This window comes from Ursus americanus, chromosome 32, assembly GCF_024610735.1.
Source record: "Ursus americanus isolate L20-20 chromosome 32, mUrsAme1.1.p, whole genome shotgun sequence".
Taxonomy (NCBI): domain Eukaryota; kingdom Metazoa; phylum Chordata; class Mammalia; order Carnivora; family Ursidae; genus Ursus; species Ursus americanus.
This window is the reverse complement of record NC_142158.1, coordinates 14,581,594-14,607,679: the sequence shown is the minus strand read 5'-3', so window position 1 is coordinate 14,607,679 and position 26,086 is coordinate 14,581,594. Positions and strand designations below refer to the sequence as shown.

At 49.4% G+C, this 26,086-nt stretch overlaps 1 protein-coding gene across 5 annotated transcripts; it reads left to right on the top strand.

Moving 5' to 3' along the window:
- The first annotated feature begins 1,486 nt into the window (after positions 1–1,486).
- Positions 1,487–24,526, top strand: TFAP2A (transcription factor AP-2 alpha). Of its 5 annotated transcripts, none has more exons than XM_045811644.2 (7): positions 1,487–1,705; positions 10,796–11,230; positions 14,360–14,411; positions 16,472–16,703; positions 18,618–18,736; positions 20,664–20,805; positions 22,755–24,526. In XM_045811644.2, exons 1-7 carry the CDS (start codon positions 1,673–1,675, stop codon positions 23,041–23,043), a joined length of 1,302 nt encoding a protein of 433 aa, XP_045667600.1. In that variant the 5' UTR covers positions 1,487–1,672; the 3' UTR covers positions 23,044–24,526. The 5 variants fall into 5 exon arrangements, with proteins under 5 accessions (XP_045667600.1, XP_045667599.1, XP_045667602.1 ...); XM_045811643.2 differs by lacking the exon at positions 1,487–1,705 and adding an exon at positions 6,008–6,142; XM_045811646.1 differs by lacking the exon at positions 1,487–1,705 and adding an exon at positions 6,008–6,142 and having other exon boundaries at positions 22,759–22,982.
- The last annotated feature ends 1,560 nt before the right edge of the window (positions 24,527–26,086 follow it).

The following is a 26,086-nucleotide window of genomic DNA, read 5'->3' as shown; positions in this document are numbered from 1 at the left end:
TGGAAAAAGACGGGAAAGTGAAGTGGAGATACTACGGGTTTAAAACGCCATAATTTTAATTATTTAAAATTCTCGCAAGGAAAAAAAAAACCAACCCACAAACAAACACCAAACTTGTTGAGCAAGGTTCTAAGGCAGGTCCAAGAAAGTTTCAAATCCACAAGAGAATCGGCACACGGATGAAAGTCCCGCAGCCCAGGGACGACTTCAATGCCTAGGCGACACGGGGACTCCTTGAGAGTCACCAGCCACACTATCTCTGCGCATTCCGGGAGGGTACAAGGCCAGTGGGGCAGGTATGGAGGCTGGAGCGCAGGGCTAGAAAGGGGCAGTTTGGGTATGAGGACAAGTCTTCACTCCTCGGCTTCGGAGCTGACCTTTTACACATTTTGCCTGACGTGTCCCTAGTCAATTTGAAGCCGGTTCTTTGTTCATCTTAGTTCCCGCGACGGCAGCCACCCAGGGAGGGTAACCGGCCCTGTTCCAGGGCCCTTCCCAGGAGTTACAGGCCCAAGCCCTGGGTTCTCGGATCTCGTGGCGGCCGGAATGGGGCTGGCAGGGTCTCGAAGGAGCGCGGCCCGAGGCCAGGCTCCTCAGCCGGGCCTCCCTCCCGACCAGGTGTGGTTCCTGACGGGGAGGTGAGCTCCTCGGGAGCCCCAAATCCTGTGGCTTCCTTTAAATCTCCCTTCTAATTAGAAACAGCGGTGAAATCACTTGAGTGATTTTATCTGTCATGGGAAAGCAAACCCCAGCCCAAACCTCAGTTGCCCATCCCAGAACCACCAACGCCCCCACTCTCCTTTAAGGAGTTATTATTGGAAAAGATAAAGAGCAGGGAAGTCATAGAGGAGTGGGGGAGGGGCTCACCTTAAATAGAAATCTAAGTGTATGCGTGTGCAAGAGTGTGTGTGTGTGCGTGTGTTTATCTGCGGTGGGAGGAGACTAAGCCAGAAGGCAGAAATGAAACAGAGTCACGAACGTTTTCACCTACTGAGAAACACTTTGATCTGGGGTTGGACGCTGAACCCCTGGGAGTTGCAGACTCCGATCCGCGAGGGCCGGGACTGTCCTGAACCTCTCCGGCTAGTGGGGAGGCCCGCCCCAGGATCCGGCCCTACCGCATGCAGCCAGGTGTGCGGGACCTACCGGGTCGGGCCCAGTCTCCCGGCCTTGCTCTCTTCTCCCCCCCACCATCCTCCCCACTTCGGGGTGGAGACTCTCCCAGCCCCAAAGTTCCGAGGGGGGAGGAGAGTCTGGGGAAGAGCTCGTAGATGCCCCCATTGCTTGAGTGCGAAAACACACCCACTCACACTTGCATCGCGCCCTGCACACCCCAGCAGGCAGTCTGCCTCTGTTCCCCGGTCAGGGACTGACCGGGAAAGCGGGTTGGGGCTGTTGGGAAAAGCTGGAGCTGATGGCGAGATTGCCGCGGCTATAAATCCATCACTTCCCAGGTCAGCTCTGCGAGGCGCTGGGACTAGAGCTGGCGGAGTGAATTCCTGGGCTAGCGCGCATGCGTCGGCAGGTAGCAACCCAGCTCTTTATGACCAGGTGAGATGTTGGTGAGCAGGTAAAAAAGGAGGATTTGCCTAAGCGATTCCAGGGAGCGGGCCCGGCCGAGCCCTACAGCCCATGCCCGGCGGGGACCCGTCGCCAGGAGCGCCGAGCCGCGATGTCCATACTTGCCAAAATGGGGGACTGGCAGGTACGGGGGTTTGCCTTGGCTGGGGCTGAAGTGGGCGGGGGTGGAGCGGGGGAGGGGGCCGGGAGGGGGGAGGCGGAGAGGAAGAGCCTTGGCCCAGGGCAGGAGAGTCGTAAGTGAGGCGCGCCTGGCAGCTCCCAGGAGTGTTCCCAGGAGAGAAAGGGCAGGAAAAACACGCGCTGCCGGCGGGCCCGGAGCTGAGGAAAGTCCGGCGCACGCTCCACAAGTGGCCCCGGGGGTCACTTGTGCTTTGCGTGGCGGCCTTTCACGCCCCCTCCCCAGTAGAAACCAGGGTGGATGACTAATTCGGGAGGGGGAAGGGCGCGGGGCGGGGGTTGCAGTGCGTGGTAAGGAAGGTTCACTACTCCTTACGCCTTCGTTCTTGCCCTAGACCCCAGGGCTACGCATGAGGTGGGGTTCTGGTGCACCTGTCTCTCTTTCTGTCTCCAAGTTTGGGGGACCTAGTGGGTGTGGAGAATGGAAAGGGGTCCGGATGGAGGAGTCGCGCCCGCGAGAATGTTCTTTGGGGGAAATACTTAAAAGAGTTTGCCCAAAGTTGAGCCTCTCACTCGGTCCGAGTCGTGAAGCCAGTTTTCGCGGCTTGGGCTATAGACTGGAGTGACTGGATGAGGGGTGAATGGTGGGTTAGATAAGGCAGGTCCAAAATTTGCCGGAACCGATGTGGGCCAGACTCGGCCAGGCTAGGCCTCGCGTACCACAAGGCCAGCTGGGCCCTTTGATCCTGCCCTCCTTGAGTCCTGACCCCATCCCGGCCAGAGGAGCGCTCTTCCGGCTCTCTCCTAACTTCCAGACATTTCCCCTATGGAAACCAGGGCAGCTCTGGCCAGGCTGGTGAGGGTAGCAGTTTCTCCTCTGTTGCCGATTTCATAATGGGAACCTCGGGGCCCTCCCCCCACCCCCCAGCCAAGGGAGGCCTGGTTAGGGCGAGATTCTGTGTGCCTAAAAGCCTGCAGGGCAATTTGAACTGAATGCCCGGAACTTCCAGAGAGAAGTCGAGGCTCTGCCTTTTCTGAGGCGAGTTCTTTTTCTTGTTTCAGATTTGTGCCATTAGAAATAAAGTTGAGAGAAGTCCCGTCTTTACTATATTTTTTGGAGTTGGGGAAAGGAAATTGTCTTGCAGTTTTTCTCTCCTTGTATTTATTATTTTTATTAACCCTGAGCTCTTTTATACCTCTCTTCCCAATTAAACCTCACTAAAATGAAGTTTCAACCCCAAAGTTAGACTGCCTTTGTGGGTTAAGGATGCAGATCCCACACCAAACACAAATGTTGGGAATCCACACCTTTACCTCCCTTGCCCCGGTGGGCCTCAGGGACCTTTTTTCTTCTTTTCTCTGGAGGGTGTAGACTGGGGGAGGTCTTTGGTTGAGGTGTCTGCAGTTTTCTCCACAAGCCTAGTGGACCTCACAGCCGAGCTCCTCAGGTCTGAGAAGGCACCGGTAGCTCAGGACCCGCCTGGGTCTGCGCCTCCAAAGGGCCTATGGTTCAGACGCGTGAGAATATGGCCCAAAGGGGAAAGGAGGGAACCCTGAGCCTAACTCCTGCGGGCTCACAGTTTGGCAAGTGGTGGGAAGCCTGCCTCTTGGGTGGGGCACGTGGATTTGGGGCCTGGAGGGGCTGGATCCTTCAGGCTTGGCCTGTTGGGCCCTCGGGTTCCACTGCGTGGTGACAACCAGAGAAAAGAGTCATTCAGGCCCCTTGCTGTCTCTTTGTTTCTCTCAGTGTCTCTGTCTCACACTGATAACTCATTTTTCCCTCCAACGGCCTCTTCATGCCCCCACTTCAGGCCTGGACCCCCGACCTCTATCCCCAGGCCTGGCGCTACTGTCCCGGGGTGCTGGTGGGGACGGAGCATTGACATGCAATGAAGAGACTTGTCGTGGTAATGACGTTCCCACAAACGCGGCTCCACTGGCTCCAGGGTCTACTGGGGCGCTCGCCTGGGCCTTTCTTCAACGCCCAGAATGCCGGCGGTGGCGCAGAGCCCGCAGGCCGCAATCGGCACCTCAAAGGCGCCCTCGGCGGGAATACAACAACAGTTTAGCAGCCCCGGCGGGTGTGGAGCCAGAAATCTGCAGGGTGCGGGTGAGCAAGGGGGGTGGAGGGTGGAGAAGATGAAGGGCCTTGAATGCCTTCCCCAGCCTACAAACTGAAAGAAAGCGAAACTTGAAGTTCCCTTAAGCGCAGAGTGTCGACGTCTGAGGGTGTAAAAATCCCACGCTCTCAGGCCTAGGATTTGCCCTACAGATCGTGCTCTGCGGCTGCTTGCTGGGAAGGTGTGAATGCTCGTGGCAGCCGTTCTCGCAACTTCAAGCCACTGCCCCAGGCCCCGGGGCCGCCCCTCAGGGTGCGTGGTGCGAGCACTGGAAGTTGACTGTTTTCCGGGTGGAGTATGGTGCCTAACCGCGGGCTGTGTTCAGCCGGAGAACTGTGCCTAGTGTTCGGGTGGGGGAAAAGGAGCGTAGGGCAGTGCCTAGGGGAGGGTGTCCCTCATGCTCTAAATCCCCCGTCCTTCTCCAGTCTTTTCCCGAACTTTTGGGAGGGCCTCTGGCCTACTCTGCCTGGCTTGGGGGAATTTGCTGCGGTCATCTGGAAGGAGAATTGCCTTTCTGCAGATGGGGGTGGGAGGAGGTGGTCCTCTCTCCTCTTGCCTTCCTTCCACCTGTTAAGAAATGCACGGATTTGCAACAGCCTTTACCCCTTTGCAAGGACACACTATGGAGATCCGGGAGGCCTGAAGATTTGCAAGAAACAGGCCTAGTTGGAACCAGAAGTCGTTCCTAGAGCAACTCTGAGCCAGACCTACTGTTGGTGAGTTTGCAGTATTCAAGAGAGAGAAAGACACACAAAAACTTTTTTATGGAAGACAAATGAGAAGCTCAGCCAGAGAAATTAATTACTCTGTATTTCGAAGGATCACATCGCGTCATTCTTTTTAATTTCTTCTTTAAAACAATTCACTAAAACAGAAGAGAATGTATATATAAAGCCCCGGGGGGCGAGCAGGTCCCTGTGTGCTTCGGGAAAGCCTGGGCTGGCCAACCTGGACTAGGGGGTGGCCCCGGGGCCTCCAGGTTCCGCGTCAGCCGGGCACTGCGCCGCGAGCGCGCCTGCTTTAGTAACATCACCAAATCATGAAGGAACTCTCCCTGCTTTAATTAAAAAGGGGGATCTTGGGAAAACTGGAGCAGATTAGCACAGCGAAGAGTTGGTTCCCAGCGATTTATTTTGATGCATGCATGACACGGAGCACACATGTCGGTATTTCGGCACAACTCCAGGAGCGACTGTGAGTCTCCATAGGAGTTCTGTATTTTGTCCACATCGCACCTAGGAAACCCTTCGCCCAAACACCACGTTGAATTATCAGTCAGCCCTAGCTTCATACAAACGAGAGGAAAATCATTTAACCCCTGGAGCTGTCAACTAACCTCTTCAGGGTACAATTTTTATTTTACACGCGGCAATTAAAGGATCGCAAACCCCAGCCGAGCGACTGGAGCCGTTTGGCAAAATCTTCAACCTGGCGGGGGGGGGGGGGGGAGCGCAAAGCCAATAAAACTCCCGAGGCGCTGCGGCCCGAGGTGGTGGCTGCCGCGAGCGGAGGCGATCTCTTGTTGGGCAAAAATCCTGGAGTGACTTTGCCGGTCTTGGTTTGATGATTATATTTAATTGCGAAAGGGATAATAATTTCTAATAAAATTGGACGGGGCCGAAAGGACAGCGCTGTTAGCGCTGGCAGGGGTGAGGGAGAGGTGCTGAAAGCCGGGCCCCAGGCGCAGCCGCTTGGACCCTGAACAGTGCCGGGTTTTTGCGGAGGGCATCTCCCTGGAGGAGGAGACGGAGAGGAAGAGGAGAGGGGTGGAATGGCGCGGCGGCGGGGACTGGGGGTGGCTGGGGCCGGGGCGAGCGGCTGGTCTCAGGGGAGATTTCCTGGGCTCACAGGCAGGCGTGCGCTCTAGGAGTAGGTTCGCGGCTCGAAGAGGCCTTTATACCTGGGTCGGAGCGGCCGGCCGCAGATTGCGGTGCTGGCGAGCAATTGGACTATTGTTGATATGCTAATGAGGCGATTAGGCTGTTGGTAAAGAGCTGGAAAAGGGAAAAGTTTCTACCATTAGAGGGAGATCTCCGAGCGCACACGGGAGCTCTTTCCCTTCTCGCCTCCTCCTCCTCACCCTCCTCCTCCTCGTCCTCCTCCTCCTCCTTTTTGCCCTCCTCCTCCTCCTCCTCGCCCTCCTCCTCCTCCTCCTCGCCCTCCTCCTCCTCCTCCTGCGCTCACCGCCGGCAGCCGACACTTTGCGCTTACCCAGAGAGTAGCTCCACTTGGGTGCGAGGCGGAGAAGGGGGCAAATCCGTTCACTCCGATCCATGAAAATGCTTTGGAAACTGACGGATAATATCAAGTACGAGGACTGCGAGGTAAGCGCGGCGCTGGTTGTCCTTGCGGCCGCAGGCTCGGAGCTCTACCTTCCCGCTCCTCCTCCTCTCCTCACAGCCAGCTGCGAAATGCGGGTGGGACAAACTTTCCCCATCGCAGTGCCCGCCTCTCCAATTCGCCCGAAGAACGCAAGGGAGAAACTGGAGAGGAAGGATGTGGACGCTGTCTTCTTTCATTTCCCTCCTTCGAACCTCGTGTCCCACTTTCCCCCCTTTTTTTTCTGGCCAGTTTTGGGTCTGGCTAAGAGTGGAGCGAAGAGGCGAGCATGGGTTTTTGAAGCAGTTGTTGGCAATTGGGCACGCGTCTGTGCACCCTGCGTGTCTCTCCAGCGAGATTCTGGGGGCCCGAGACACCAGGAAGAGAAAGGAAAGAGAAAACCCATCTCCCTCCTTCCTCTCCGATCTTTAATATTCCTTCTTTTATTTATTCATTTTTTCCTTCCTTCCTATTTTCCCCCTCCCTCTTTCTAAAAAGGAAGGCTCTTTTCTGTTTGGAGGAGCCCGCACACTTGATCTGAGCTGTGTTGCGCCTCCCAGTTATCGGGTTCAGTCTGGAAACACCCCTCTCCCAAATTGCTGCGGGGCTCGCTCCAGGTATCTATGTTATTGAAGAAGTTCTAAGCAGCTTCTCCCTCTGAGGGATACTCTGAGAGCATCCCTGGGGTGGAGGTGGGAGGGCTGCACCGCGTGGAGCCGCCTAGTCGCCGGGTCCTCAAGCTACCGTCCCTGCAGCCGCCCCGTAGTCGGCTGCGTGACCGTGGGAATCCTGGCGGGGCTGCACACGACCACGGGTGCGCGGAGCCCGCGGCGCCGATGGAGCGCGCCTCGTTGGAGCCTACTTTAAAACCCGGGGTCTCCGGAGCTCGGCTTCTCCGGGTAGCCGGGGAAGCCCCAGCACTACTGGCCCGCCCGCGGGAGGCGCTGGGAACCGGCCTGGCTGCCGCGGCCCCGAACTCCTTCACAACTCCTGCTGAAATAAGCGGAGGAGTCACAGGAGGGGGAGGGGGCCCGGGGCAGATGATTACCTAAATAGGTGGTAGTCCCGGCTTTTGGTTTTCCACCCCCCCCCTTTTCTGTTCTTTTCTTTCTCTTTGGCATTTGGAGCTGGAAATGTCTGGAGCAGAGGTCTGTGCAGGCGCAGCAGCGTGGGTCTTGTCTTCACTTGAAATCAGAACCCGGGTTTGTGTGAACGATGTGTCACCGGTTCCCTTCCCCCTCTCCTCTCCGTCGACTATTTTAAATCTTTCTCCTTTCCCGGGCTCTTCCTCTTCGCCCTCCCCTCACCCCATGGGGTACCGGGTGACATCCCACGGGGACGGGCGCTTCTCTGGGGGCTCCTGCTGTGCGCGGTGCGGGACGCAGAGACCCCAGGGCACACCAGCCGCTTTGTTTTCAGGCCATTGGCGGGGGACAGGGCGGGGGGGTGCTCTGCGAACTGGTCCCAGTGAGCTCTTCTCTTCAGTCTCCGAGGGTGAATTGTCCCCGCCAGGGCTGTGGCCCGAAGCTCGGGCATTTCACCATTGCGGAGGCCGAAACCCAGCTCCCGGCGCCAAGCCCTCGGCGGGCGGGGTCCGAACCTCTGCGCGGCGCGGGGTGCCTATGAGACTTAGGTGGGAGGCGAAGAACTTGAGGGACCCTGTGGGGGCGCGTGTGAATGTGTGTGTAAGTAAGGCAGAGAGAGGGAAAACACAGTGAGGGTTGTTTCAACAACTTTGCGGTGGACGAGCGCCGAAGCAGGGATTTCGGGCTTCCGAGCTGGCTCAGGGCTGTCTAATTATGTCGGGGCTCTGCAGGGACACGCAGGAGGCGAGGTGCCGCTTGTTCTGACAACCCAGCGGGCGGACTGGCAGCAGCGGCAGCCTTGCCGCGCTGGGAGAGAGCGAGCCCTGTCATCCGGGGCGGAGGGGGGGCGTCGGGCGGGAGTGGCCCAGCCAGTCGGACAGGTTTGCGCCGGGATCCCGGAGCCCGTGCCAGCGGCGCCCGGGCTGGGCCGCCTAGCGTCTCTGCGCGCCCCGGACCGCGTCCCGGCTCCCCCTCCCCGAGCCCCTGCCTGGGAGAGCTGAGGGCAGGGCGGCAGCTGCTGCAGAGCGAACGGCCCGGGCTGTCCAAGGGAAGCTTGAGCGGCGGCCGAGGCGAGGGCCGGTGGAGCGGGCAGGCGGGCCGGTCCCGGGCAGGGCGCCGGGCCATGGAGGAGCGGCGCAGCAGCGGGCAGCTGAATCCCGAGTCCCAAGCCCGGCTGCGGAGCGGAGGAGCCCGCGGCCGGAGAGGGCCGGGGAGCACCTCCCGCGCTGAAAGCCCGATGAATGCCCGGACGCGGTCCCCAGCAGCTCCTGCCCGCGACGCGCGGCCCCCACGGTATCCCGAGGTCTGCCCCAGCCTTTTAGGTCTGATTGTCCTCGCTCGCTTCCTCTCCCCCTCCCCCTCCCCCGCGGCCTCCCCCTCCGTGCGCTCAGGCTCGTCCCCCTCCCCCTCCTTCCCTCCCTCCCTCCCTCTTTCCCTCCCTTCCTCCTCCCGGGCTCACCCTCCTTCCCTCCCTCCCCTCTCCCCACTCTGGGCTCCTCTCTCTCACCCACACTTTCTTTCTCACACACGCACGCAGACACATTCTCCCTCTCTGCGCTCTCCCTCGGTTTCCCTCTCTCCCTCTTTCTCTTTCACTTTTGCATGCCCTGCAACCTTTTAAAATGTTGCCCCTTCCCTGTGATTCGCCAGACGCGGCGCCGCGGCCCCCCGCGCGCTCGCCCGCTCCCTCTCTCGCCCGCTTTTTGTCTCTCGCGCTCCCTCTCCCCACCTCCGATTTGCTACACTGAGGCTCCCGTCAATGGACTGCATTGAGAGCCGGCTCCGGCGCGAGTTGCCTCTCCGCTTCACGCTCGATTTCCAGGCATTCTTCCCTTATTAAGTATTCGTGTAATATTAATAGTCATGAATATCTGCTATTAGGAGGCTCCAGGAACGCTGCCCAGCGCGGTTGTTAGAAGCTCAAGCGAAGCCGCCGCTAAGAAAAGAGGGGAGACACGGATTAAGGAACACGCACATACATACAGACACACACACACACTTTTTTCTTTTTCCTTTTTTGGGGTTTTTCATTTTTTAAGGAACTTTGAATCATAACCGATCACGGCAGGATAGAGACCGTGGGTTCGACCAGCTGAAGGCGCCGCTTGAATCGGTGGTTCAAGTTCGGATGGACCAGAGCGGGGCTCCAGCGCTCGGGGGAGCGTCTGCGCTGTGACTGGAGTCCTGGGTGGCGCGGGGCTCTCGGCGCCTTTTGTGTGGGGCGCGCTCGGGCGGCGGGGCAGCCGGGCTCTCCAGGCTTGCTTGTTTTTTTCCACCCTGACTCGTTACCCCAGACTCTTCGCAGATGTTAGTTCACAGTTTTTCAGCTATGGTGAGTCCCATCCCCACCCCCTTCCCTGTTTCCTTAGGAATTCTCTTCTGGAAACCTGGTGCTGCGGAGCTCTCCTCAACCTCGGGTTTCACGCCCAGGTTTCCTTCAGGGCACCCCTTTTCCATTTGCATTTCTCTCTTTTCTCTTTTCTCTCGCTTTTTTCATTCTTAAATCGAATGCATTACCCTCCGCCCCCGCTCGACCTCTCCCGGCGCGCAGACCTACCTCTCTGCTACTTCCCCAGGCGTGTTCCTCGCCACGTTCATCCTTATTTCCTTGCGTCTTCACTTGTTTCCGAGATGTTCTCAGCGTTTGATGCTTAATCCATCTGCAGGAAAAACCGCGGCCCGGTGTGTCCCCTACCCTCGGGGCCCGGGTTTGAACCTCCGAGGGTTCTCACTCCCTGAAATCAACTCTGTTCGCTTGTTTAGCAAGCGAATTGCAATAGAGGAACATAAAGTCAGGCGTTTCTTCTGCCCTTTGGGGCTGGGGTGCAGGGGGCGGGAGCCTCCGCCCTGGGGTGCACCTCTCTCTTTTAAACCCAATAAGGCTGAATCTTTCTATTTTAAACCTTGACTTGACGTCCCCCCTCTCCCCATCCGTATCATAAATCGGCCCTGTCGAGAAAAAGGCTCCTAACCGAGGAAGCGGAAAAGACAGAACCCCATCCTGCAGTTAAAACCTTCTTTAAGCTGGTAATTTAAAGGTGTGCTTTCGTTACAGCCCTTCTACGAAATGTTTCTATTTAAATAGTCATGAAATGGTAATAATCTTTGAACGTGTATGATTTTTTGTTCCTCCAAATAAATGGAACAGGGTAAACAATAACGCAATGGCAAGCAGGTTCAAATCTGGGAGGAAAAAAAAGAAAAGGCCGCTTCTGCTGTTTAATATTTAGCAGGAATTTTAATTTTGCTTAAGGGAGGTTTCACGCTGCAGTTTAACGGGCTGTATTCTGGGAGGCCCTTTTCTATCCCCCCCCCTTTGAAAGAAACGCCTAAACAGAGCCTCTTATGCCCCCCACATTTGCACGATCTAATTCCCTAAGTTTTTGGAAAAGCCCGTTTCACTTCTGGGGTATTTTCCGAAATGAACAACTTAGAGCTCATTTCTTTCGGCGGCCTGCCGACGGGAATGAGCGGTTTCCCACGCAGCCTTGCAGAGTGGATTTAGAGTGGACAGCTGTAACCCGACGCCTGATTTCTTTTCTTTCCCCCATCTTCTGTCTCTCCCTCTCTTAGGACCGCCACGACGGCACCAGCAACGGGACGGCGCGGTTGCCCCAGCTGGGCACTGTAGGTCAATCTCCCTACACGAGCGCCCCGCCGCTGTCCCACACCCCCAATGCCGACTTCCAGCCCCCCTACTTCCCCCCGCCCTACCAGCCCATCTACCCCCAGTCGCAAGATCCTTACTCCCACGTCAACGACCCCTACAGCCTGAACCCCCTGCACGCCCAGCCGCAGCCGCAGCACCCGGGCTGGCCCGGCCAAAGGCAGAGCCAGGAGTCTGGGCTCCTGCACACGCACCGGGGGCTGCCCCACCAGCTTTCGGGCCTGGATCCTCGCAGGGACTACCGGCGGCACGAAGACCTCCTGCATGGCCCACACGGGCTTAGCTCAGGACTCGGAGACCTCCCGATCCACTCCTTACCTCACGCCATCGAGGACGTCCCGGTAAGAGGCCGCGCGAGCGGCGCGAGGGAGAATGCAGCCCATGCTCACCCACCCCCAGAGAAGATAATCGGGACACACAGCCTGTGGGCCCGCGTTTTCTCTCAATGCATTTACTTTTTCAAAATTTCATTTTATTTTTTGGGCGGACACTTTGAGAACCCACATAGACGACCGAATTAAAAAAAAAAAAAAGTAGTTGAGAGTTACAGCCCTAGAACAATGGTTCCTAGAGCTCCTTCAAACAATGCCTACATTACCATTTCCACCGACACAGATATAAATCAGACGAATGTCACCATTAACAATATCTGCCCCTCTCCACGACAGTAAACTGTTTCGATTGGGAGAGGATCTAATTCCACCGCTGAGTCTGGCGTGGGGGATTTCTCCCTGTCCCGAAAAAAGATGTTAAATTCAACCAAAGAGCTCATTAAATACCCTAGCAGTTTAAAATAAAGTGTGAATGACATACTAAGAAAATAATTGTTGCTGGATTTCATAAGCACTAATGATACCTAAAAGTTACGTGAGGAGCCTACTCTGATTAAAGAATAGTAAGTAGCAAATCAGAGCAGAGGGACATTAAAATGCAGCCTTCTTCTCCTCCTAGGGGTGCTAAGTGCTGACCTCATAAATCATTAGCTGGGTTCCCAACTCCTATCAGAACCTGCTACACCCCATATTAAATTAAATGTTTTGAGACTATTGGGCAATACATTATTTGAGTTCTAATCCAGTTATCAATAAATGCAGTTTAAAACGGTTTCTGAATAAGCATGGTATTAGCACATTTACTATTTACAGTGTAAACCAGGCTATTGATAATTTGAGAATACTCTCTGAAATTAAATTTAAACCAGCATCTCTGTTTCAATTCTACATATTTATGGTTTCCCCTCAACCTTCCTGAAATGGAATTAGAATGAGCCAATAATTTTATTAAAGCTGTAAAGGCTCTGTTAATGCTGCTTTTCTTTGGAGAGGAAATGTATCTGGATGTGATTTTTACTAAAATGCTATTTCAAATTAGTGCATCAAATATTGCAGCAATATGTCCGTTGACAGTTTAATGATTACTGCATTAGATTGCAAAGAAAATGGTCAGATGAACTTACCTGCTTGCTTGGTGAATTTAAAACATTATTTAAGTTACATAGGAAAATACAAAATTTATTACAGCTCTCATTTGGCCCAGTTAATCACTGAAATTTGTTGGTTATGTTTAGCAGCCTTGCATGGAAAGCAGGAAAGTAGGCATTTGATCCATTGTGGGATTTAGTAAGCACTGTGTGTATGTCTGTGTTCATAAATGATTTTGGAAACTAATACTAAACAGTGAATTTCTTGGGAAGTAAAATAAGAGGAGCAGTAGTTGAGAAAAAGCAATTAAAAAACAAACCTGGAAGTTGTGATCATTTTAGTTCCCCTTCCCAAAGAGTCTCTGAATCCTTTTTCTAGCCTGCTCTTTGGACATATTTGAATTGCAAAATGCACTGCAGCCTTTTGAAATTACTATGACTTAGAATTGGTCTACTTTGCAAAAATTCCAAAGTGGCTGGTGTGAATTCTTAACACCTGTATAGTTACTTTTTGTGGTGAAATTAGTCAGTAGGAGAAATTAACCAAAAGATCAAATAAACACAGGGAAACCCAGTTGCTGCTCTTCCCCACCCTCCCCCACCTATTAAGAAAAAAATTCTTTCAAAGGAATTTGGGTCAGGAAAAGGGTTGTTTTCAATTTTCCCATTGCTGCAACAGTTAACCTTTAATAAGAATGAGTGCTAAATATTTAAGAAAATCAAATTGATGGTGAAAATTATTTAATCATTAATATCTCAGTGGGGTTTTAAACTTAACAGTCTTCCCTGCATGGACAAGGTCTAGAAATAACACAAATAAAAGTATTATGCCACACTACATTTACTTTATGGGTTTAGGGTGCATGCATAAAGGGATCATATTTCCCCATATAGTTAAAACACAAGAACTGCAGCAGTAGTCATTTCTGAACATTTCTCAATTTAATTATACTTAAATCCAGAAGCACTTTAGGCAAGTTACAAATGAGAGCATTGAGTATAATAAAACCTGTAATAAAGCAACTTAGTACCATCCACCCGGAATCATTGCGATCAGGCACAATTAACAGGAGCATAAATCCAAGACAGAATGGAAAATGTTTGAATCAGTATTATTGTTGGACAAAGACTAGAGAAGGAAGTAATAGTTTTTTAAATGGTAATGCCTGTGTTTGGTAACGATTGCGAAATCTTCTATCTCAGCAGCCCTGGTGCTAATTTGTAAACACAGCCAGACATTATATTGCCTGTCAGTTTCTGCATTAGAAAACATGATTTCATTTTACTTTCTAATCACGTTTTGACTCCAGCACACACGTATACCCATCCATCTGTAAAAAAAAAAAAAAAAGAGAGAGAGAGAGAGAGAGAGAGAAGGAAAAAAAAAAAAAAAAACCCACCACCAACAAACCCGCTGCTGGACAACAGAAAAAAAAAAACAAACCCTCAGAGCTTTTTGTTTTTGTTTCTTTAATCGTTTTCATATTCCTTTCTGATACCCAGTTTAGGCATTAATCTTTAAAAATTATTTTTAGTTTTCCATAAGTGAAGGTGTGTATATGCCTTTGCCTTTTATCATATTACCTAAAATGTTTACAATACTCCCCTGTTACTCCCGCCTCTGTCATTTCTATTGTGTTTCCCTGGCTTTTGCTGCCTGAACACTGGAACCGCTAAAGTCCGAAGCCGCTGAGGCGCCAAACTAATGCTAGGTGCATTTTTAAAGGTTGAACTGACTTTGTGAGAAAGATTAGGTGCTCCAAAACTTGGTTTAATTTCCAAAGAAAGTTTTATTCCCCACCCCCACCTCCTTCAAACACGGATTATTTGCTGGGGGAGGAGAAATTGGCCGTGGGTGTGCAGTGAAACCTCTTGAGTTCCAAAGCCTCAAATTCCAATAAGCCAAGATGAGATGTTTATATATAAATGTCACTATACGGGAGGGGGAAATTTTGATTCTACACCTCCCCTTCCCCCCATCTTGCACAGAATATTCATTTCCTTTTGTTTTGATTATACACTTACATCCATGTGTATCCTTTTGTTGCAGCATGTAGAAGACCCTGGTATTAACATCCCAGATCAAACTGTAATTAAGAAAGGTAAGCCATTTCCTTCTACATTCCAGGCATGTCCTTACAGGCAGAGTGCTATTTAAAAGAACTCGCAGAGCTGTATTTATTTTTTTCAAATAGGATTTCCTAAAGGCTCAGAATTAGCAAATAGATAGCATAGAACAGCAATGCTTAAATGATCGGCTTTCAGTATGTTAGTAATGGCAACAGGCTAGCTTTGTTCATGATTTGACCATTTAATTTAGTTTAATGATAGCTAGACAAACACATGAAATGTGTAATAGTTGAACTGATTTGGAAGTAGCATTTCAATTTTGAAATGGTTTAATAGTTTAGTTAATCCGTTGTGTGAGTGGCCATGAGTATTAAGAAGTGTGTAATGCTAAAATAGTGCAAATAATTCAACATTAATACCAGAGCAATTGTGTCTTTTGTAACACTCCTTAGCAGAGGAAGAAAAAAACTTTCATGTTCTTCAATTTAATTTCTCATTAGCTGTTTAAGGGTTTTTAAACTTTGTGAATTAGGTTAACAAAAATTTGGCTTTTGGTTAAAATTAGCATCTTGAAGATGTCAGGATTATTAGCATAATTGTTCAGAGGAGAAATTGTTTTTTAAAAGTGTCAAGTGATTTGGATGGATTTGTAATTTGTATTGTGTTTAGTGAGTAGAAATAAAGTTTACTGGATTAAATGCTATTCACAGCAGCTTTTTTTGTTGTTGTTATGGTAGCAATGTTACAGGATTCTAGGCACCACCAGAGGACGAGGCTATATAAAACTGTTCTCATTTCTAACTCCAATCAGTATATTGTTAGCTAGTTTAAAGTTTCATTTTTGCATCTGTGAAGTCTTCGTCACATCAAATTAGATGTGCAAGGGATAAATCTTAAGAGATGCTCTTTCCAAGTCGACATGATAATTGGCTCTTTTATTAGTAATCTCTCAAGAGTTCGTTTAACTCCTATTGTCTCTATTAGCCTCCCCAGAGCTATTAATGTCACAAGTGATCTATCCAAAACCTAGAGCCCCCCACCTCCCCATACGTCTAGAATATCCCCATTAAGGAGGGAGGAGTACTGAGGAGAATGTATGCATATTATTATATATGTCTCCTTGTGGAATTTTAAAACACAAATGCATCCAGTACTTAAATGGTTGTGAATACATCTGAATTATATTGGTGTAGAGAAATGTAACATGGTACTACACTTTTTCCTGGCTTTGAATTTTTTTTCCAATTATGGTGGGGCCGACAATGAAGAGCTTATGATTTTTAACTAATAAGAATATATCCTCTCCCCTTGCCAATGAAGACACTTCAGCAGACAAGGGTATTAACTGTTGGCTCAACAAAAGGGCATATTGCTAGTGTCTGTGGTAGGCCTGTTTATCCTTTTTCTCTCCCAGTTCAAAATGGTGCTGTGGAATGGATTTCCAAAACTCGGGTCCTTTTCGAAACTAAACGTAGGAAAGGGCCTATTTATCAAACGGATGGGGCACATGTGGTGTGTGACAAGAGAATCCACCACCTCCGAGCTTGGTGCCTTAACTGAAATGTTCACTTGCAGGCCGCTTCAGCCATCTGAACTCTCTGCTGATCTTTATTAAAGGTCTTGAGGGCAATTTCTCCTCAACACTAAATCCCCCACCCCACAAAAACTCCAAAGTACACATAGCTTGCTCTCGGTGTGCAAATGTAATCCCCTCCCCTACACCCTAAACCCCCGTACTCCAGGACCTCTCCTCGGATGAGAGCCCAGAGGGTCACAATTTCACCACCATCTCTAGACAGCACCCTGACTGCTAACAGGGAAGGGTCCAGGCAGAAGCATAGGCCTGGCTGGTGGGGCAAAGTGGGGGCGCCTCCCGGCCGCTGGGCGAGGTGCGCCGAGGGCTGAAGCTCGATCTCCAGGACAAGAATACAGCAGGGAATAGGACAGAAGGTGGGGGAAAGAAGCCACAGGATTTTTCAGGGCTGGAAGGAAAGTGGGGGTTGCGGCGCAAGCCGGGGCGAGGGCCGGGGTCGGGCAGGACTTGGGAGGGACCCCCAGCGCCCACACGCAGCTTCCCCGTCTGTCTCCGCAGGCCCCGTGTCCCTGTCCAAGTCCAACAGCAACGCCGTCTCCGCCATCCCCATAAACAAGGACAACCTCTTCGGCGGCGTAGTGAACCCCAACGAAGTCTTCTGTTCAGTTCCGGGTCGTCTCTCGCTCCTCAGCTCCACCTCGAAGTACAAGGTCACGGTGGCGGAAGTACAGCGGCGCCTCTCACCGCCGGAGTGTCTCAACGCTTCGTTGCTGGGCGGAGTGCTGCGGAGGTGAGGCCCGGCGCCGCCCTGCCCGCCCCGCCCCGCGGCCTGGGGACACATTGCGCCTGCGCGTGGGCGGCGACGCAAACGGGCCTCGCGCCACGGCCCTCCCTTCGCGGGAAAAGAAAGGGGCGGGGAGTAGGGCGTAAAACCAGGTGGGTGGGAGCTGGGGGCGTGATGAGGCGGCGCGCGCCTGCGCTCTCGGCAGCCTTCCCGCGCGCTCGGGCTTCTGGCGCGCGCCCGGGTCCGCCGCCGCAGCGCGCACCCCGGGCCCTCCGCCCCCAACCCAACTCCCCGCGCGCACGCGCAGCTCTCTGCATCGCGGGTTCAGTCCCGGCTGCTGCAGCGGCGGGGCGCCGTGCAGCCGCCTTTCCCTACTCGCGCACACCTTGCAAGCCCTGGAAAACTTGTCAGGCGCCTTACTTTGCCTTACCTCCGTGTAGGGTCTCCGACGGTAACCCACGGTCCCTTGAATAGGGTTTTAAGTAGAAGACATTGGCTTTCTCTTGAGTCCGTCGCCCTCCCCCACCTTCCCGTCACCGTCACCTTTGGCCAGACGGCTACTCTTCTGTACCTAAGGCGCTCGCATTAGTGGTTCCTAGGTGCTGCTGCCGCTACGTGCTCCAGGCAGCACGCAAGACACGTTGACGTGCATTAAGTGCAGTCTTTACCCACGAGTGCATGTTACATACGTGGCCAGGGATACACGTCTCAGCGCTGTGAGGTCGGAATGTTTCATTTCGTAGATAAGGTTTGATAAGGGTCTGCTAGGTGAAGCACCTTCCCTCTAGGCAGGTTTCTCCCTCCCTTGGGCTTTGGTCTCCTAGGGTTCCACCCAACTTTGTGAGTGGTGGGTGTTGGGTTGAACTTTCCCAGATCTTTTCATTTCTTCTTCTTCATCTTCTTTTTCTTTTTCTTCTTTTTTTGTTTTAATAAGACAGTAGACCAAGAACTTCACTGTTTGACGTTTATTCATTTATGGATCTATGGACCCATAGTCCCGCTCCGATGGGCATATCCCACACAAAGCCTATAAAACCATTTTTGGAAGGTTTTAAACATCAGCTTTTGTAATCTTCTCTTCCCCACTCACAGTTATTTTGCTTCCCTTTGTAATCTCTGACAGATCTGAATCCGCCCTCTGCTTTTTCCTCCCCTTCCCCCATCCCCAATATTGGAGACTGTTTACCTAGGGGAGTATAATCTAATCCACACAATTAAAGAGCACTTGAGTAGGGAATAAAATCTGAAATTAATTAATTTGCTGTTTTATTTAAACAATTTATCTTAACCACTTTCTGATTATGGGAGTCTATTTAGACATCTATTTAGAACCACCTCCATTGTCTCCGAAATCAGTGAAATTTTTAAAGGCTGATATCCACTTTTGACATTTCCAGTTAGGCCAGTGACATGGCATGTAAACAGTTGGTAAAATGAATTTCCCATTGGGGCTAAAGCCAGAGCAAGAAACGTGAGAGTGATGATAACTTCGGTTACTCTGAACAACCTAACAGTGGTTCTTGCAAAGACAATTTAAAGACCCCATTGGGATTTGTGTGATTGTAACAACAGGGAAAATATACAGTAATCAGTTGAACTCAAAAGTACCTCAAACCCTAGAGATGAGAACTGTGTTTGTTTGTTTGTGGTTCTTCTTTAGAGAGCTGGGAAATCAAAACCTTCCAACCTGCCACCATGGCTGCAAGAATAACTGAACACAGGGGGTGCTTTACAGTTTAGCATTTGTCTCCTATGATCTTTCCGTACCATTCCTTCCTAGGCTTCCCTCCCTTAAGTATCTCGGGGCCATGATTCTTAATTTTAAAAAGCACATGTTAGGAAGTTGTCAAAGTGAATATAATGTGACTCAGAGCAACCCAATGTTTTCTAAATCCCTTTCTTGCATATATTTGTGAACAGGGCGAAGTCTAAAAATGGAGGAAGATCTTTAAGAGAAAAACTGGACAAAATAGGATTAAATCTGCCAGCAGGGAGACGTAAAGCTGCCAATGTCACCCTGCTCACGTCACTAGTGGAGGGTAAGCGAGTCCACTTGCTAACAAGAAGGGAACTGTCTTCTGGGAAAATGGATAATACTCAGTGGCCAGATGTTTGGTTGTATTTTGTGTCAATTGGGCAGTTTCCTTTTTTTTCTGGAGAATATAGCTGGAAGGGAACAGAATCCTGGCATGTCAAAAAACTATTTGCACTTATTCCTGTCCTCCTTTCTTCTTCCACTTTGCCACAAAATTCCACCTCCCTGAGCCCAATTCAGACCTAAACAAAGTGAAAATTTAAGAACTGCATATTCTCCAAGTTCCTGTCTCCTTCACAGAGCTCAGCAGTAAATCACTTAAGCTATTCTGACATCTGCGTTTGAGAAATGCGTGACCATTACTTCCTGAATTAATTTGGGAATCTTTGACCTGCATCCTGATTTAAGACCGTCCTGAAAGCTCAGGTTTATATGCCCTTTTAGGTTTTTGTTTTCCAAACATATGCTCCCTTATCTCTTATTTAATTGTGCTTCTCTAGTGGAGGGGAAGAGAAGTGAGCAATTTTAGATTTTGAGTTGTTGGGCTAGGAAGGAAAAAAGAAATATAAGCATTGCAAAAAGTTTCTCATGGCAGTTTTTAACACACACAGACACACACACACACACACACATAGACACACACACACACACACACACACACAAAGCTTCCAAGCCCTTCAAAACAAAAGCTACCCCTGTTCTCACTCCATGCTCTGGGTACACTGTCATCAGAATCCACTCACATTCCTGCTTCCTCTGGATTCCTGTTAAGTTTTTCTGATACTAAATGGCCTTAAATTTAGATGTGTTGGAATAAATGTATAAGCTGTCTTGAATTTTCCTTTGTGTTGTGTTGGAAATGTCTCATGCCAATAGGAAAAAAGACACTTAAGTGACAGGTAGATACCAAAACTACCATTTATATTTAAAGAAGGCATTTTGTCCTCTTTACATCTTCCGTTTGAGGAGATACATCACAATGGAATTTGAGTTCCAGCTTTATAAAGAACTAAAATAAAATTTAAAACCACAAACTGGAGGAGGAATCCTAGGAGGCATTTGCGAGTGGCGGAGTGGCGTTAAAGATGATAATGTAATTGTTAAACAGTAAGCAGTTCTTCAGGGCCAGGAACTCAACTGCAGTAGCTTTGCCTTAAAAATAACATGAGTACATGCAGAACCCACTGTCCATACCCCAGAAGAATTACGCGCAAAGGAAATGGTCGTAGTGGCTTTGGGTGTAGTGTGAGAGTGTGCATGAGCTTGGGGGTTGAGTCCTGTAGCAGGGAGGCAGTTTCTGGAGAACTGTTATTGTTTGTGATCCGCTCCATTTTATGGAAACAAGCTCTGCAGAGAGGGCTTTGATGCTCTAATTGGCGCATGCGTTCTTCCGGAGCTGGAGCTAATGGCAGGAAGCCCTGCAGTAAAAACCAACTGGTTCAGGAAATTAAAACCAAAGATTCGAAAATCAACAACACAGACAGACTCGGTGGAGTGACCCTCAAATCCTCTTGGTTAATCGGTTTGGATGAACAGATAATTATATGCGATCAAGTTAAAATGTAAACCTTTAGTTGTTCCCCTTGCAGAAAAGCTCAACGAGTAATTATGAATATCATTTATGAATGTGTTGATAGGTGTGAGGTTGGAATACAAGGAACATTTTAAAAGAGAAGTTGGGAAAATGTCATCAGGGTGGGGGATGGGATTTACATTTTCAAATCCTCTTGGGCTTCTAGGACAAGTGGCCATTTTTCCTGATAAATTCATCTTCCAGATCCCACAGAGGAAATAAAATGCCTGAAACAAGAAAACAAGTAGTTTGTGTTTTCTTCAACATCTTGATTAAGAAAATAAGAGTGTTGGGAGGCAAATCTGACCTCAACTCTTTTCATTCTCTTGTGCTCCCCTCCCCTCTCACCTCCTGCCAGGAGAAGCGGTCCACCTAGCCAGGGACTTCGGGTACGTGTGCGAAACCGAATTTCCTGCCAAAGCAGTAGCTGAATTTCTCAACCGACAACATTCCGATCCCAATGAGCAAGTGACAAGAAAAAACATGCTGCTGGCTACAAAGTAAGGCGTTTACCTTACCTCTCCGGGGTCTCCGCGTCTTATTGTCAAGAGAAACAAAAATGAAAATTGTTTCTGGTCGCACTTTTCTCCTCTCTTCGTCTCGTGTTAATCAGCCTTGTTGTCGTAAATAATTGAAGTTAACAACACAGTCTTGGAATCCATACTCTGCCTTGAAGGGGAAGTATAGGTGGGGTTCTTGGTGTGTTTCTATTCTTTATCCTCTTTTCTCAGTTAGAAAAAAAATTGGTGTGTATGGGGGTGGAGTATCATAGGGATTTGATGGAAGCTGAGTGTGGATTGGTGACTAAGTTGTTTTAGAAAGACCAGGATCGAGTCTGTAAATGGGTAACAGGCTTTCCTGTATCAGTTTTTGTCTCCTATCAATATGTTCTCCAAGGGCAAGGATTAAACAGTGGCCTGCAAAATGTGCAAGCCAGGAGTTGTCCTAGTTTCAACCTTAATCCCTTATCCCGTTTCTTGCCTTCCTTTCACCTCCCTCCTGGAAAGGCTCTCTCTCTCTTTCACACACACACACACACACCCACACACACACACAGCCCACAAGTTTTAGCCTACAGGCGAGATGTCAAATAGGTTTCAAAATGGCCCAAGTTATATTCCCATCAGTGCTTGGGCTGAATAGGCTTCTCCAGGTGGTGTGTGAAAAGAAAATGACTGTTTTGATATGTTTTCTGGAAATTAAAAGGCTTGTTTGGAAGCCCTTAATTATCAAAGTCGATGTCACAGGAGGGCTTGGAACCAGAGGGCAGAGGCTGAGGCCTCAGGCAGGACAGTTTCTGGCCTGGAGACATCAGCTGGCCTTGGAGAAGGCAGCCTGCCAATGCTCCCCCATTCTCCCTCCTCCCTACCGGCCTCATACCAACACCCCACCCCCTCCAGGCTGCTGCTGCCCCAGGAAGGCCCCAGCTAGTCCTTGCTTCCCAGATTCATAGGCCGCCTCTGTCTGTATGCCTGACTTTTCAAGACCCTTTCTGAGATTTCAACTTTTCCTCTTCCCTTAGCTTCCTAAGCACACCCATATTCACAATTTACCTGGCGATTTTTTACCGGTGTGTTGAAATGGGAAATTGAAATTGAAGCGTCTCCTTCTTACCAAAAATCAGTATGAGGGGTGCCTGGTGGCTCAGTTGGTTAAGCGTCCCACTCTGGATTTCAGCTCAGGTCACGATTTCAGGGTCTTGAGATTGAGCCCTACCTCAGGCTGGGGCATGGAGCCTGCTTGAGATTCTCTCCCCCCACCCCTGCCCCCTCCAGCGTGCTGTCTGTCTGTCTCTCTGAGCTCTCTCTTGATATTAGTCTGAATTGTCCCCATTTAACAGGTTTTTTGTGCCTTTTCTTAAAGGCAAAATAATCCCAGGAAAAGTTTGCCTTTCTCTGTGCATCCAGCCGGATCTGAAGGTGAATGAGAGGAGATTCCATCCTGCCAACTGAGGTCTCTCTAGAACAGAGCAGGAAGCGGGTCTCTCATATTTTCAACAGGACAGCTCATGGCTGCGTGCTATTGGCTGTTGGGGAGATGCTTGTGTTTCTGACTTGTCATCCCTCTCCTCCTCCTCCATTTCTCTTCTAAACGTCTGCAATGTTTTTCTGTGTCAGGGGTGTTTGGTGTGAGTGAGAAAGGAGGGGGCCAGCAGTCAGGGGTAGCTGAGGGGTGAAAGGGAGAGAGACCTTTGTGAAGGTAGGAAGGGCCATGTTTCAGTGGACACAGAGGGGTGACTGGGTCTTCCAACCTGTGGCCACCCCCCAGGTGTGTGTCTGGCGCCTTGGGTCAGGTCAGGGTTCCCTGGATTCCGGTGGAGGTTAAAGCAGGGAGAAGGTTTTCTCTTTGCTGCTGGCGCTGCCCACAGGGGAGCCTCAACTCTCTCTCTCTCTCTCTCCCTCCCTCCCCACCCCACCCCCTCTCTCTCTCTGCTTCACTTGTGCTGCAGACAGATATGCAAAGAGTTCACTGACCTGCTGGCTCAGGACCGATCTCCCCTGGGGAACTCGAGGCCCAACCCCATCCTGGAGCCCGGCATCCAGAGCTGCTTGACCCACTTCAACCTCATCTCCCACGGCTTCGGCAGCCCAGCGGTGTGCGCCGCGGTCACGGCCCTGCAGAACTATCTCACGGAGGCCCTCAAGGCCATGGACAAAATGTACCTCAGCAACAACCCCAACAGCCACACGGACAACAGCGCCAAAAGCAGTGACAAAGAGGAGAAACACAGAAAGTGAGGCTGTCCTCCCGCCCTGCCTCGCCCGCCTCGCCCGCCTCGCCCGCCTCGCCCGCCCGGCGAGCCCACCCACCCCGTCTCCGGCCCACCCCCCACCGCGGGCAGGTGACAGCTCCGGGACCAGCACACCCCCACTGCTGCTACTGCTGCCGCTGCTGCCGCCGCCGCCGCCGCCACCTTCGGTCCCCCAGCGTCTGGGGGACGCTCTACCGCCAGCGGGACAGCCCGTGCTGACCCAGCCGCCTGCCTCGACGTCCGCCGTCGGCACCAACTCCCCTTTGCCCTCCTGTGGAGCCTAAGAGAACAGAACAGGCCGTGAAGCCAGCAAAGAAAAGTTCTGTCCAAGTTTGTGAACCATTTTTTTTTAAAAAAACAAAACAAAACAAAACAAAACAAAACAAAAAAAAACAAAAAACCGACAACTCAACAACGACCACCACCACAAAAAAGTTAAAAACGTTTTTTTCTAAAAAAAAAAAATAAATAAAAATAAAAAATAACATAAAATTTAAAAAAAAATTATATGAGCTTCATGGGACTGGATCACCACCTTCCCTTACATACGTCAGTTCAGATGGTAGCCATACTTAAAAAAAAGGCAAAAAGGAAAATGACATTTTTATCAGTATTGTGAATAAACTTGAACGCAAATACAGGAAGTTCCATGTCATGTCTTCAGTTGTAGAAGTTTTTCCTCTTCAAGGTAAAGCGACCAACTTGAACTTTCTCTGGCAACACGATTCACAGTTATATAAGGGAATCAGTGTTCACGTCTCTGTATATATTTATTTATGTGTAATTTAATGGGAATTGTAAATATGGTGAGTCTGTTTTAAGCCTCTTTTTTTTTTTTTATTTATCTGGTGATCTCGTTTACCTCTTGTTTAGTGGGTTTTGAATCTTCCCTATTAGTTCTTCATGTGGTTCATGGTACTTATTTAGAAATTCAAGGTTTGGGGAATTTTTTTTTCCCCTCTGGGATTCATGAATTTAGCCCTGTTGTAGCATGTTAAAGATGACAATGGAACAGCTGAACGAATAAAAAAAAAAAGTAAAATGAAATTTTATATATAATTAGTATTACATTTAGCTTTTCATTGAACTGAAAGAAAAAAGTGATATTGGACCCTGGAGAGATTTTTGAACTCGAGTGGTTTGATAACCCTTCTATGTATTGTGGGGAGAAAAAAAGTTTATTTTATTCCACTGCCCTCCCTTGAAAGCATCATTTGAGCAATAAATGAGTATTGTCTTTAAACCAAGGGTAAGGGATTCCACCCCCCCCCCATTTCTCTCTCTCTCTTGCTCTCTTTTTGTTCAAAGAACTTCAAACATTTGGGACCACCTGGTATTCTGTATTTTCACTGGCCATTTTGGAAGCAGTTCTAGTTGTATTGTATTGAGTTGTGCTGGCGTAGTTTCCATGCCTGTCAATGTATCATAGTCCTTTGTTGCCCAGATAAATAAATATTTGATACGCTTTATGTCGATTTTTTTTTTATTCAGTGGCTGTCTTTACCCAGGCGTATTTTTGTTCTTGGCAGTATTTTTTATTCAGTATGGTTACAGTAATTGAGTTTAACTCTCCCTTGGCAATTGCTCCTTGCAATAAGCAGCTGAACCCATTGTTTCCCTCAAGTATAATAAAAACTTACTTTCAACTTGGAGTTCAGAGCAGGGTATCATTCAGATATTCCACTGAGTCTGTATTCAGACAAATGACACAATAAAGCCCAATGTATTCTTTTGGATAAAAGATTGTTTGTACTGCTAAAGGAATGACATACTATCTTTTCCTTACTAGAAACATTAATTTTTTTATTAAAAATAAAATTTTATTTTATTTATGTTGATCCTTTAGGTTTTCGTTTGTGTTTTGGAAACCACAATATAAAACCTTCAGAACCAAACATTAAGGAGGACAAGGAAGATGGAGAACAGAACAGAAGACCCTCCCCATCCCCCCCCCCACCCCCGTAACTACTTTGGAACCTGTCTCAAAGGAGAACTGAAATTTAAATTGTTTAGTTCATTAGCACAAAGGAAATACCCACTTAAACCTTCACTTGCTAGCTCAGGCTTCTCAGTGGCTGAAACATGTAAATGAGCAAAATCTAGCTCTAGTTTTCTGGGAAGAGAAAAGGAATGGTGGCAGAAACATGAATAGCAGAGGAAAAGAGGGTACCTTGTCCCCTCTTTATTTTAGTATATTATTTAAGGATGAGTTCACTACTGTGCTGTTCTTAGGATCTCCTGAGGTAGCAGAGGTGAGTGGTAAATGATGTCGATTGCCAGAATCTTTTCTGCCTGCCCTCCCTAAATGTCGATCCACCCTTTTCTATCACTAAGGGGCTCCTCCTAGGACCTTTTGGAAATATAAAATGTGCTCTGAGGTGGGGTGGAGAGGATGGGGGAGGGCTGTGAATCTCCCTCTCCAGACCTTTCCTATTTGTCTTCTACAGTGACAGGGCTGTATGCTTAGCTCTTACAGCACGAAGGACTTCCTGTACATAAAAATGGCGAATTCAGAGCTTTTATAAAGTCTGATTTGGAAAGACTTCGCTTTGGAAGTGAGGGGGATTTTTTAATGGTTTTTAAAAAGAAAATGGAAGTAGTTAACTGGAAGGTCTATAGGAAAGGTCATAGAAAAAGTGTCCAGGTATACATACTGGAGGAGATTTAACATTTGTTCTTCTGGTTTGACATTCCGCAGGACTAAGGAAGCAAAGCATTAGACAGTGTCCATTTTGCAGCCTTTTGCTTTCTAATCTCCTTATGGAAGGCTGTGTAAAATCAATCTCGACAGACGAAAGAGAGTTGGTGGAGTCTAAATTCTATTTTCCAAAGCCAGAGAATTCATAACAATGGTGGGTTAAAAAAAATTTGTTTTTCAAATGGAAAGTGTATCCTCAGAAAGCCACGCGGCAATTGTTTTTTAAAGCGGTTATTTATTATTTCCTAGAGAGACTGGTTAACTGTAACGTAGATGTAACAAAATAATGAGGCGAATGAACCCTAACTGTACATACTCTTGACAGAAATGA

Excerpts from the sequence above, each read along its gene's own strand:
- TFAP2A (XM_087857978.1), top strand. The coding sequence starts at position 8,346 with ATGGAGGAGCGGCGCAGCAGCGGGCAGCTGAATCCCGAGTCCCAAGCC. Across the intron at positions 8,526-10,795 it reads GGCCCCCACGGTATCCCGAG|GACCGCCACGACGGCACCAG; the intron begins GTCTGCCCCAGC and ends TCCCTCTCTTAG. Across the intron at positions 16,704-18,617 it reads CTGGGCGGAGTGCTGCGGAG|GGCGAAGTCTAAAAATGGAG; the intron begins GTGAGGCCCGGC and ends ATTTGTGAACAG.